General features: G+C 37.7%; 1 protein-coding gene across 1 annotated transcript; it reads left to right on the plus strand.

Annotated features, from left to right (window-relative positions):
* The first annotated feature begins 246 nt into the window (after nt 1-246).
* On the plus strand, nt 247-12,228 carry LOC127412611 (BEN domain-containing protein 4). Its single transcript, XM_051649096.1, has 5 exons — nt 247-875; nt 5,616-6,179; nt 7,390-7,481; nt 7,875-8,115; nt 9,177-12,228. The coding sequence occupies exons 1-5, from the start codon at nt 431-433 to the stop codon at nt 9,416-9,418; spliced, it is 1,584 nt and encodes a 527-aa protein (XP_051505056.1). The 5' UTR covers nt 247-430; the 3' UTR covers nt 9,419-12,228.
* The last annotated feature ends 1,811 nt before the right edge of the window (nt 12,229-14,039 follow it).

Genomic DNA, 14,039 nt, shown 5'->3' on the forward strand with positions numbered 1-14,039 from the left:
CTACAGTAACATGTTGTTAATAGTAATTAATAGTAACCATGTTTAATTTTGTGGTAACTATGATTTTACTAGAAAAATACCATGATGATTACAGTAGTAAAACCATGGTTATTTTTTGTAAGGTAGGGAAGTGGCGGTTCGTAGGGGGCTGACAGAAGCCCCTTGAATCATCTAGTTTGACACTCCCACAAGCTACACACCTCGCCCCGGTATTCCCCTGTTGGTAGAATAAAAACCAGAGCATGCCGTTACCGCCTGGGTATTGGAGCAATGACTTGTCTGTAAAGATTGTCACCCACCCTCTGAGCATCTCAGACAGAGTTAGAAGTGTTTGAGACACGGAGCAAGGCGGCGAGACGCTGAGATAACTGGACAAAACTCCAGGTATTGAGAGAGAGAGAGAGAGAGAGAGAGAGAGAGAGAGAGAGAGATGGAGGAGGAGATGGAACCGGCGGACGAAGGTCTCTCTGCGCCAAAAATCTGCAGGCAGCAGCGAAGCCCATATAGTTCTCTGAAGACCTTCCCGAGCAAGCGCGCGGCGGGCAAAGCGAGATATGACAGACCCACAATGGTGGACATCCTGCAGCTTGGAGAGCACCCTCATCATCTCGGTCATCATCAGCAGCAGTACTCACAGCGCATGCCGCTTCAGCAAACCTCCCTGTCCATCAGCAGCAGTCAGCAGCACCGTCTCTCCTGCAAAATCAGGCCCAGCAGCAGAGTAGCGACATCCAGCGCAGCATCATCATCAGCGGCGGCAGCAGCATCATTTGGCAGCCAGAGGAGGGTCGCCTGCCAGGAGTCCAGCAGATACCCTGCGGATCGCGCCGAGTTCGGTAACCAGTCTCCAGACTGCACTTATGGAATAAGCTCAGGTAACTGTACAAATTCACCTCAGAAAGTTTAAGCCATGTTTCATCAAGTTGCTGAAGTAGCTACAAACTAAAGTGTCTAACCTGTTTCAATGAAGAATGAGCATTTTGGTGTTGTATGTTTTCCTGCATGCATTTATTTTTCATTATTAGACGCAAATACATCCATAATTTGGAGGCCCACGCCCAAATGATGCGACTCATTTAATCAATGCAAGCAGATCGCTGTCGACGTGTTTAATTTCATATCTGATTCAACAGTTTGGACCGGAAAAAAGTATGTCTGAAAACAACAACATTAGTCTAATAATTTCATAATTCTCATGTACAAAAAAATAAATAAATGTCATATAGCCTGCTGAGATGATGTAATAAGTATATTCCATCATTATGTGGGTAGAAGAATGATCAACTTGTAAGTAGAGACACAATTAAGGTCATTTCTGAAATGAGCACTACATTTCTCCAGTATTACCAAAACAGAACAAAAAGTAATAGTGAGTATCTGTAATGGAGTTTTACATGAACATTTTAAAATTGGCTTCATGATCATAGATCATAGAAAAATGAAAGCCTGGTGTAGTTCTGTGCTTTAGACTGCATGCGATACTCACTGCATGCATTTGTGAGAACTGCCTTTAGCAACTCAATCATTTAACCAAACTTGTCAACTTCAGTTGTAACTGTTTCTCATGTGCTAGCCAGAGTTCATTCATGCCTCAGGCATTCACAAGTTGAAAAGTTGTCATTGTCAAACAACATGGTGCCTTATTGTCAACAAACATTCAGCTGATTTATTATCTGTGCTACAACTTGTGGATACTGTCACTTACTACTTAATAACCACCATTAACATAAGTGTTTTGGATACATGGGTTTATTTTAAGTGGATGGACAAAACCTGTTCGGATATTACAGAATTAAAAGGCACTGACTGAGTAATTACATCTACTGTATATTGGGAATGGAAAGGTTTAAAGGGATAGTTCACCCAAAAATGAAACATTCTCTCATAATTTACTCATTCTCATGCCATCCCAAATGTGTGACTTTATTTCTTCTGCAGAACACAAATGAAGAATTTTAGTAGAATATTTCAGCTCTGTTGGTCCATATAATGCAAGTGAGTGGTGTCCAGAACTTTGAAGCTCCAAAAAGCACATAAAGTCAGCTTAAAAGTAATCCATAAGACCCCGGTGGTTAAATCTATACCTTCAGAAGTGATATGATAGGTGTGGGTGAGAAACAGATCAATATTAATATATAAAAATAAAGCCCTTTTTTGCTAAAAATTATTTTCCCTGCCCAGTAGGTGGCGATATGCACAAAGAATGTGAATCGGAACATCAGACCTTTTTTGCTTATGTCTTGACCTGTATTTCATGCAGTATGTAACATGCCGAGTCCATTTTGAAATTCCCATTTGCATTGTTTAGGAAAGTTGTTTGCTAAATATTTATTACACTTTTTGGATATATACTGTAGTAGGTCTTTCCACCTAAGATCATGATGCCTGTTTATAAATGATGCATTCCAATTTTTCATAGAGCTCTTTTAGTACACTGTTATAAAATATCCATTGAAAAATAATTCATAGAGGGAGATTTTTTTGGACAATTGGACAGTACTAATGGTTTCATCTTTCTAGCCCTTGGGGGGGAAAAAGCTGTTGACATCCAAGGAAACCGTTCTGAGATCAGTGCAATAATCTAAATTACATTTAAAAGCTCCTCCAAAGGGATTGTGATTAAAACAAATGTAGCTCATAAATTTGGCTATGCGGCACATGTTGTTTAATGAAATTTCATGAGGCTCACTCTGCGTGGCATAACAGAGGAAAAAACAGAGGCAGGGAGAGATTAGAGGGGAAGTGAAAGGGTAGAGGGAACAGCAGCAGAAAAGGAGGAGGGAGAGGGAAAGATAGATGAAAATGATATCAAATCCTTCTAGCTGAGGGTAAACAGAGATGCCACGTATGTTAATAAATGGCCACATCTGCTTAAGCCTGATAGACACATCCAGGCGACGGCATATACTCGCGCCCGCCAGTCATACGGGTGCCACAGCAACTGCTTGAGCTAACAATTGTCTGCCCTGTGTCTTTCTGTGAGGGTGGCATATTCATAATCATCCTCTGAGAGACGTTTAAGATTCTGCATCAGGGCGCGGCCACACGGCTGTGGGGAGAGAGAGTAATTGTATGCATTAGGTTGGTCACTCAGCATTTCTGTTTTATTAATCTCCCTGGTTCTTCTCTTAATATTAAGGGGATTTGGAAGATATTAGTAGTGTTTATTAGAACAGTGACAGCAGATAAATGAGATACTGGTGTGTATGTGTGTGCAGATCTCTCTGTAACTCTTATCTTCTCAATCTGTAGGCTTGCGGGACCTACAGTTGTTACTGATTTAAAGATAGAGAGAGGATGTAAAGATCACATAGAGGACAAGAAAGACGTAATGAAAAAACAAACATAGTGCTCATTAAAAGCCTAAGCAATGCTGCAGTGTAATTGGGCTAATTTGAAAAAAATTTATTATGATTTTTCAGTGTTGTTTTGCAAATAATTTATTACTATGAGGGATAGACTGACACAAAATGTGTGCCGATGCCGATATCGGATTATTTAGAACAACATCTGCCGATATGATACCGATAGTTTGGTGGTTCTGCTTTTTTATGCTACCTTGTTTCATATCACTGATAATATTCAAAAGAAATATATAAATAATAACTTTATTCTCTGTGTCTCTACATGTCTTTCATGTTTCTGAGTAACTGGTCTCAGTTATAAACAAAACACTGAAACAAAAAGCACATTATTAACTCACATTTACATTGTTAACTCACTTTTTAATGTTCTTAACTCGCATTAACTGAATTCTAAATTATGAAGTCCCTTTGTGTCCCTTTTTAGCTGAAGTAGACTCCACTTTAGCTTTAACAAACTTATCATATTTCTTGCTGTGTTGATCTTTAAAGGAATAGTTCACCCAAAAATGAATATTCTCTCAAAATTTATTCTCATGCCATCCCAGATGTGTATGACTTTCTTTTTCTGCTTAACACAAATGAAGATTTCTAAAAGAATATTTCAGCTCGGTAGGTCCATACAATGCAAGTGAATGGTGACCAAACATTTTGAAGCTCCAAAAAGCACATAATGGCAGCATAAAAGTAATTCATACAACTACAGTGGTTGAATCCATGTCTTCAGAAGTGATATGATAGGTGTGGGTGAGAAACAGATCAATATTTGAGTCCTTTTTTTAATATAAATCTCCACTTTCACATTCTTCTTCTTTTGTTTTTTGCCGATTCACATTCTTTGTGCATATCACCACAAACTGGGCAGGGAGGAGAATTTATAGTAAAAATGACTTAAATATTGATTTGTTTTAACCACTGGAGTCTTATGGAGTACTTTTATGCTGCCTTTATGTGCCTTTTGGACCTTCAAAGTTTTGGTTACCATTCACTTGCATTGGATGGAACTACAGAGCTGAAATATTCTTCTAAAAATCCTTGTGTTCTGAAGAAAAAAGAAAGTCATACACATCTGGGATGACATGAGGGTGAGTAAATGATGAGAGAATTTACATTTTTGGGTGAACAATCCCTTTAAGGTGAGTAATCAAATCGTGTTAAAAGTTTAAACAGTAGTTACACCTCATGAAATTCTAGCAGTGCAAAGCTTACAAATTGTCACCCTCTTCAAAGTACTGTAATTCCAAACAAGACACATTTTATTTCACACATAGCACGGGTTGTAGGCTAATTGTCCGATGCATTTTTCCACCCCCTTTTGGCAGGAAACAATCAGCCCTGATCATTGCCTGTTTTTAAACAATCGGCCGTTGTCCGTTAGTGCAGATAATTGCTTTTATCGACCGATACCGATTTTTGGCAGATACATTGGTCCATGAAAAAAAAGGAAGTGCAACAGTATAAAAGGGCAAACATTTTTTTTTTATTACAATCAATACAGACAGTCATTGCCAACAGGCAACATTAATGAAATTAAGATAACTGAGGGGCTCTGGTAAAGCATGGTGCTCCTAATGCCTAGGGCTTGGGTTTGATTTCCAGGGAAGGCACAAACTAAAAAATGTATAGTTTGAAACCACTGTAAGTTGCATTGGATCAAAGCTTCTGCCAAATGCATAAATGTAATGTAAATGTTTGTTACAGCCACATTTGTTGCCTTGGAAAACCCCTTGTTGAAAATAGCTCTATAAGTTTGAAGTTTAACGGTTAAACAGGCCTTATAGACAAACAGTGCATTACTAAGTGGTTGCTTGGGTGTTTTGGCTGGTTGCTAGGCATTGCCAGGCTGTTCTAGGTGGTTGCTATTTGTTGCTAGTCTGCTCTAGTGATTGCTAGGATATATTGGTTTGTTGTTATGCACTGATATTAAAGCTTGTTGTTAGAGTGTTGCTACATAGGTTTAAACATCCCATAAATGGAAGTTTAAGGGATTTTTTAGATTTTCAGTGGTCTGTTATGGGAAATCCATAAGTCGGGTCAGTTAGAAAAGACAGAGAAACTTGAGTGAAAACAGTATGAAGGTCTATGCCAAGTTTGGTGGATGTAGTTTGAAAGCCCTAGGAGGAGTTACAATTGGAAATTTTGGTCTAGGTTTAGGGATTCTGGAAAAATGTCAAGCTAACATCATGATGCTTTCAGGGGCTTTAGCAGTGTGATACTGCATTGTTTGTGTGTGGTCTTGGTTCCCCCTCACAGAAAACCGGCTCATATTGGATGCTTTTGCCCAGCAGTGCAGTCGAGTCCTCAGCCTCCTCAACAGCAATGGACGGCTCCTTGAGCCCCAGCCTTACCTGGTTCCTCTATCTTCTTCCATCTCCACTCTCATAAAACAAGAAGACAGCTGCCAATCTTCAGGAGAGAGGCTCAGTACCAAGCCCAGACCAGAGGAGTCATCCCGGGAGAACACATGTGAGGAGAACCAATGTGGGAACCACTGGAACCAGCAGCAAACTTCCACTTTCCTCCGGATTTTCACAGAGTCTCTGCAGAACTACCTGATCTCTAGACCCCAGTCATCAGACAGTGAAAGGTGCCAACCAGTAGAATCTGAGCCAGCAGTATCAGGGTCACCTGGACAGAACTTGGGTGGCTGGGCATCACCAGCACCATCTGAGTCTTATGGTCACCCATCGTCCACACTGCCAGAGGAACATGAGGAGGAGGAAGGATGTTGTCCACGCTGTATAGAGTTGGAACAGGAGGTTCTTAGTCTACAGCAGGAGAACGAGGAACTGAGACACAAACTGGACATTATACCAGGTATTATAATCTCTATAAAATTATTCTTTAAAATCCCAAGTGAAGAAAGTAATTAAGTAATCACATGCGACTAGAAAAATCATGGAAAAGTTGTGGGAAAATCCTGTAAATTAATTGGTCAAAATGTGTGGGAACTCTGTATAGACCAATCCCATTGTTTACAAACATTGCAGCACATGCGCAGTAAATGGTGGAAGAAAGCTGGCAAACTGTTGTGTAAATTTGACAGATTAGACAGCTAGAGCTAGCTAGCTAGCTCTAAATATTGCTCAAAGGTAAAGAAGAATAAAATTAGCATTCAGGTTCAAAGCTAGCCAGGTTTGGGTACACTATTGCAAGTAACACAGCTAGTTATAATCATCGATTAAATGAAAGTACAAATCAAAGCCATCATAAATACAGAAATATTTTTAGCTACAGTATACTATTATTACCATGATATGAGTTAATAGCATACCTGTAATAAAATGTTCGCTGCAGAACCATTAGAAGTAAATGATCTTCTCAGTTCAGTCAGCTGAGCTCAGCCAACAGCGCAGCACAACATTTCATTTAGCTTAACCAGACAATTTAAAGGTAACAGCTAAGTTTTTGAAGACTTTTTGAGCTAACTACAAGTTTGGTTTACTCTTCGCGTTGGTCTGTTGGCATCCACTTCTGTCTGTGATGTAGGTGGTGATGTTGCCAAAGTATTGGTCTGTTGCTATCCTTAGATATTTTTTAATAGTGCACTCGGTATTTTTTTTTATTTATGTTTTGCTGGCCACAACAATGGTCTTGGACTTGGATTGATACCATCGGCATGGATGCAGCATCATGTAAAAGTTCATAGTTCGCTTGCCATTGTAGAAATATTTATTCGCAATTTGTCACCCACAGTTAATTTATTCCACAACCAGAAGGGTCTGATAATATGTGTGTTACCAAGATAAAGTGATTTGTGTTTGGCTAGTCTTGTGATCTCAACATGGCGGCCACCATGAAGGGGGAGCTTTTTCAAATCTAGGCCACATATAGTGTCAAAAAAACTATTAATTTCTTTGTTTAAAACATGTTTAACAGTGTAAATGTGTTTCAGTTTGTACTGTATATGGTTAAGAACTTTGTTGTTTTTGCATTAATTTGTTTGCCACAGCTGCAACACAATGATTTACATTTTTTACAAAAAAAATCTCCAACCAGCAAGTGGTTTTGCCATCTCTTGCAACAGCTCCTTGCCAGAATGTTCTGGACTTCTTTAAGACTGTTCTTCAACACTACAACCAGTTTGTGCAGCCCCAGCCTGAAGAGCAGCTTACTGAGGTGAGACATAAGAAAGGCTTTTTAGTGCTGTTTTAGTGCCAAAAAACCCCCACAATGATACCGTCTTATGTAAGAAACTGTAACAAATGGAACATGAAGTGAAACTTTCATTCAAATTAAGGTTTAATCTGGGGTTATGAAAATATCACTTTGATGCACTGTTACGTAAAACTAAACCAACAAAATATTTTAGTATTCAAGTAAGGTTTCAGTTCAGTACATTTTATTTGTTTTAATTGATTTACTTGCTTTTAGGTACAATATTTAGTGTAATATCTGTTTAAATACAGTATTGTACCATTAAAGAACTTTAAAAGCCATAAAGATTAGAGATGGCATTAACATTGTTTTTATATTAACTAAAATCTTATAATCTCTATCTTTTCTAAATAGGGCAGTAAGCAGCTTCTGGGGAACTATCCTCTCTTCATTACCAATAAGCAATGGGACGAGGCAGTCAACTCCTCAAAGAAAGATGGCAGACGGCTTCTGCGTTACCTGATCCGCTTTGTGTTCACCACAGATGAGCTGAAGTACTCATGTGGCTTGGGAAAGAGGAAACGTTCAGTTCACACAGGGGAAACGGGACCGGAGAGACGACCTCTGAACCCTGTCAAGGTCACCTGTCTCAGAGGTAGCGAACTAAAACCAGCAGGGCTGCCCATAGCGGATACACACACAATGTAATATTAGCCATTGAGATAAACAAAGAAATTTAATTAACAGTATTTTTATTATTAATACTATAAATTATATTTACTATTAATACTGTTAACGCTAATATTTACTCAAATTCACACACACAAAAAAAAATAGTTTCTGTTAATCTGCCAAGTGGGCACGGTTTTGATGGCGAGGCCAATGTCGTCTATCTTAAAGAGATAGTTCACCCAAAAAGGAAGATTCTCTCATTTATCACCCTCATGCCATCCCAGATGTGTATGACATTCTTTCTAACACAAACAAAGATTTTTAGAAGAATGTCTCAACACTGGGGGTCCATTTAATGCAAGTGAATTATGACCAAAATTTTGAAGCTCCAAAAAGCACATACAGGCAGCATAAAAGTAATCCATAAGACTAGTGGTTAAATCTACAATATATCTTCAGAAGCGATATAAGTGTGGGTGAGAAACAGATCAATATTTAAGTCCTTTTTTAATATAAATCTCAACTTTCACATTCACATTCTTCTTTTGTTTTTGGCGGTTTGAATTCTTTGTGCATATGCCACCTACTGGGCAGGGAGGAGAACTGATAGTAAAAAAGGACTTAAATTTTGATCTGTTTCTCACCCACACCTATCATATCGCTTCTGAAGACATGGATTAAACCACTGGAGTTTTATGGTTTACCTTTATGCTGCCTTTATATGCTTTTTGGATCTTCAAAGTTTTGGTCACCATTGACTTGCTTTGTATGGACCTACAAAGATGAGATATTCTTCTAAAAACCTTTGTTTGTGTTTGGCAGAAGAAAGATAGTCTTACACATCTGGGATGGCATGAGGGTGATAAATGATGAGAGAATTTTCATTTTTTGTGAACTATTCCTTTAATCTAATCAGTTTATCAGTGCAATATTTATGGAAACTTAATGTAGCATCTCACATTTTTATTTCCTTCTGTCTTGTGTATGTCTCATACTCACATACACAAACACACATCGATCTCCCTCGGTGTTCCCCTCTTCCAGAGTTTATCCGGATGCACTGTGCTTCTAATCCTGACTGGTGGATGCCTTCTGAGGAGCAGATAAATAAAGTCTTCAGTGATGCAGTGGGGCACGCGCGGCAGGGCCGGGCTGTTGGCACCTTCCTGGGCAATGGGGGCAGCGGTAGCAGCAGCAGTGGTAGTTTATACATGGAGAGCTACGATGGGCAGCTCTCTCAAGATGAGATCTATCTGAAGGGCTCACAGAACAGCCTGGGGGACTAAAGAAGACTCGTAGACCTAACGTTCAGCATTCAAGTCATGGATCAAGGTGAAGGAGGATTCCTTTGCTGTCAGTATAGCTTGGATCATACAGACAGATCGCAGCACCTACATGATGTTTCCTGTTTCTGTATTGCCGAATAGAATCCTGATTCCTGTCTAATGTGATTTCCTGACAAAACAGCAAACATTCCACTCATTTTGAATTGTGTATAGAACTCTTCCATGTATTATTTTTTTCCCTCTATGTTATATGGTTATTTGTCACTGGGCAGCAGAGTTGGTTGAATTCTGCTAGCTCTCTCTTAAGCATAGATCACAATAGCATTTACCAATTTTTCTAATCTTTTTTAATGGATCTTTGCTTTCTTTTCTGGTGTGATTTTGGACAATGGCATCATTCTATGAAAAATCAGGTTAATTATGTGGTCCATTTCATGTCTGTCTTTAGAATGTGATCCACTAAAGCAACATGAATGTATTCATAGTTATTTTACATCATTGTAAATAATGAGGGCTTCCTTGCATCAGATTTTATGTTCATACAGATGGCCTATAAATGAGGTGCTATTATAACGTTCAATTATTCTCTCAGATAAGGCTGAATTGTAAGTGCCACTCCCTATTTTATCATGTGAAGTTGAATAATCTGTAATGTTTTAAAAAACTGTGATGTTGCAAAAATCTGTTTCATAGTGGCTGTACTCTACAACTCGTCCACGTTTGTGACTGTGAAAATACACCTGTAATATAATGTGGCTTCCTCATCTTTACTCTGACTCTAGAGATCCAGTAAGGAGGCTACTATGTGTTGTTCTTTGTAATTTGTGTTGCTTCTTCTGAACTCTAGATGTCAGGAACCACAAAGATCATGTTTTAAATGTAAGATTTTTGAGCGTTTGCAGGATCAAACCTAAATACTCCAACCGTAAAATATGCCCATTTGGAGCAATGCTGTTTACTACATAAAACATTTGTATGAAATGCCTTAAAAAGGGACACCATGTACCACTAAGAATGACAAATACTGCCAATTCAAACTGTTGATAATCTAATGGTATTCCTTACATTAGTGGCTTCTTGCTGTTTGTTGTTTTCAAACAAAACAAAAGTCTTTCTTTAACGCCCTAGACAAGTTAAGATATCCAATAACAGAATGTCTCTGTCTGTGAAAATGTTCATACATCCAGTTCATTGTAAAATGTCTGGTAGAATTTAGTAAAAGGCAACTTAAAGGGATAGTTCACCCAAAAATGAAAATTCACTCATCATTTTCTCACCCACATGCAATCCCAGTTGTGTATGACTTTCTTTCTTCTGCTTAACACACATGAAGATTTTTAGAAGAATATCTCAGCTCTGTAGGTCCATACAATGCAAGTGAATGGTGACCAAAACTTTGAAGCTCCAAAAAGCATATAAAGGCAGCATAAACTTAATCTATAAGACTCCACTGGTTTAATCCATGTCTTCAGAAGTGATATGACAGGTGTGAGTGAGAAAAAGTTCAATATTTAAATCCTTTTTTACTATAAACCTCCACTTTCACATTCTTTCACATTTCAAATAGATTTTATGGATTATTTTTATGCTGCCTTTATGTGGTTTTTGGAGCTTCAAATGTCAAGCCACCATTCACTTGCATTTTATGGACCCACAGAGATGAGATATTCTTCTAAAAATCTTCGTTCGTGTACAGCAGAAGAAAGAAAGTCATACACATCTGAGATGGCACGAGGGTGATAAATGATTTGAGAATTTTCATTTTTGGGTGAACTATTCCTTTAATAGTAAACATTTTGAATACATTTTCCACATGCTTCATAAATTGTCTGATGGTGGGGAATCCCCAGCATTCAAATCGGCTATATACCACATCACAGACTCGTGATGGTTGTGGCAGTTTCATATCTGAAGAACTGAGACTGAAGAATTAATCCGCTACTAACAATGCCGTCCGAATGATTTTACCTCTAATGTTTCCAGAAGTCAGGTTCAGGTTTAAATGACAGGGATTCCCATTCAGCTGATAAAGTGGCATAATGTCTTAAATTAGTTATTATCCAAGTTGCAGTTGCATTTGACTACCAGACATAACCAGTAAAAACCTTTGTTGTCATGATATGTAACCTGTTATGATTGTACAAATCCATGTTGATTGAAAATTGTTAGTCCTATAGTCCAGTGGTTTTCAAACTGGGGGCGTGGAGTCGTACTGTAAGTCACACAGGCCATTATTGAAAAAAAAGAAGTGATTTTTGGTCTAAAACTTGAATTTTGACAGTTTTGGGTCATCATAAGCCTGTTTGATGTCCAAGTACTCTGGTTCAAACAAGTAAGGCTGGACATAGAAATGCATCTCCTCTTTGACTTCAAACTCTTTAGACATGTTTTGTAAGTTCTGTTCTCTGGTTTGTATGCAACTGTATTGTGTTATGTTGTAAATATCACTGTGGTGGACCTTTTATAGATAAACAAATTTAGTTTTTGCATGAACGCGCCATCTCAGGAGCAGGGGCAGTGTAACTGCTGCTCTCGTGCACTCTCAGAGAGCAATGATTTTCACTAATTAACACATTAGATTTTGGTTTATTTCTCACTGAATATTATCCTATTCCTTCAGAACAAGACATGAGTCGCATACAATCTTTATTAGACTTCTGAATTATACTTTTGCGTCCTTTATGATACTTGAAGAGGTGGTCACCGTTAACTGCCATTATATGACATCACTGAGCACAATTTGTTTTCACAGTTTCTCCCTTTCTGTTAAGAAAAATAAATAAATAAAGTCTTATAGGGTTATAACAACAGAGCGGTGAGTTAACAATGACTGAATTTTCATTTTTGGGTGAACTACCCCTTTCAGTTTGAGAACACTTGCTCAAGTCTATTTAAAGAACGTGTCAACACTGTGAACCCCAGCAAAATTGGTAAGACTGTTCTTTTCAAACAGAAGATGCATTTATGTAATGTGGACAACAGTGCTGACAATGAAACAAAATACTGCAACTGATCCAAACAATGTCATCTCTGTGCTGTGTTTCAGTAGCAGTTTGTCTATTAATTCCAGATGTTGAACAATAGATGGCAGTAGACAACAATAAAGCCATTGCAACGTTTTTTATGAAACCAATACAAAGGCAGTTACATTCTCTCCACTGTGAATAATGTCTGCAGAGTGAGTGTGCTGGATACTTCCATCAAATTATATTCAGAAGATTATCAGATTATTATTAATACAAACAATGATGGATTTAAATAAGTTCATGATTTGGATATCTGTTCACAGTTAATACAGACATTTGTTTACAGTCAGTTAATAATATTTTTGTATTACAGTTGGGCCTAATCGCTATATGGTCCACTGTCTGTAAATAAAATACATTTCTATCCTCAACATAGTCTGTTATGTAATGCAGGCACTTCCAGGCATTGCGTAAGAACTGGTTGAAACAGACATTTAGTTTTTTCCAGACAAAAACAAAACAAAAACAAGTTATTTTCATCATGGGATGGTTAAGCGGAGACTGCATCGAGTGTTCCTTTGCACACACACGACCCATCATTATCATCATCATCATCATCACTGCACCACACTACACTCAATACTATGGCAAGCACAATTATCTTCAAATACTCTAGCATTACTTATGAGTAGTAATAATGCAATTCTTACTAAGAAGAATTACAGTTAAAGATACCTGCAATGTGAATTATACGGTACAACAGAGCTATAGGCACACCTTAAGAAAAATTAGATTTTTTTCTGGTCACACTGTGTATCAAGATTGAAAACATATATTTATTTGTATTGAATATTGATAGAGCAACATAATTTGTGTAAAAAGAAATTATAACGGAAGGTTGTTTTGATTACAATTCTTTAAAAAAAAAAATTTTTTTTAAACTGTGGCAAGGGAGCCTTTTGCCCCACACTTGGGGGGTTATAGTGATATTGTGTAAATATAGGGACAACAGTTATCAAGGGCAAAATTTGTCAACTTGACAGCGATGCTTTGTGTAATTTTCTGAGTAGCAAATTAAGATAATGTTTATTTGAAATCGCTACTTCAAAAAAGGGTTAAAAATGTCCTGTTCATTTCAATTACATTTGGCATTTTATAACATCTCAAGAATTCTATTAACAAATGAATCTCTATTATGATTGGATGAGTCAATGTGAGCACACTTTGAACATTTTTCAGAACAAATCTATTCCCCCACTTAAGAAAAACAATGTGTTTTATTGGGGCCTTTAGCCCCTGCAACAGGGGGGCTTTTTACCCCAAAAACTATCTTTTCACTTATTAGACAGTTATTAAAAACTTTTAATTTAATACATTTAATAATTTCAGGGATTCTCGTTAGCTACATAAATTTGCAACATTCGAAAAATGATTAAATATTAGATAAAATTATCTCAAAATCAAACTTTAGACACTGCATGCAATGATCTCATGAATCAGGAATGTTTTGTGGTGTATAGTGACATACAGGTGTTAAGGAAAGTGCTGTGGTAATTTTTGGTGCTATTCGGTGTTTTGGGAGAAAATAAAATCAAAAGTGCATTTTACCCCGAGGGGCCTTTAGCCCCATTGTACCCTACTAGTTAAAGAGATAG

Source organism: Myxocyprinus asiaticus, chromosome 22 (assembly GCF_019703515.2).
Source record: "Myxocyprinus asiaticus isolate MX2 ecotype Aquarium Trade chromosome 22, UBuf_Myxa_2, whole genome shotgun sequence".
NCBI lineage: Eukaryota > Metazoa > Chordata > Actinopteri > Cypriniformes > Catostomidae > Myxocyprinus > Myxocyprinus asiaticus.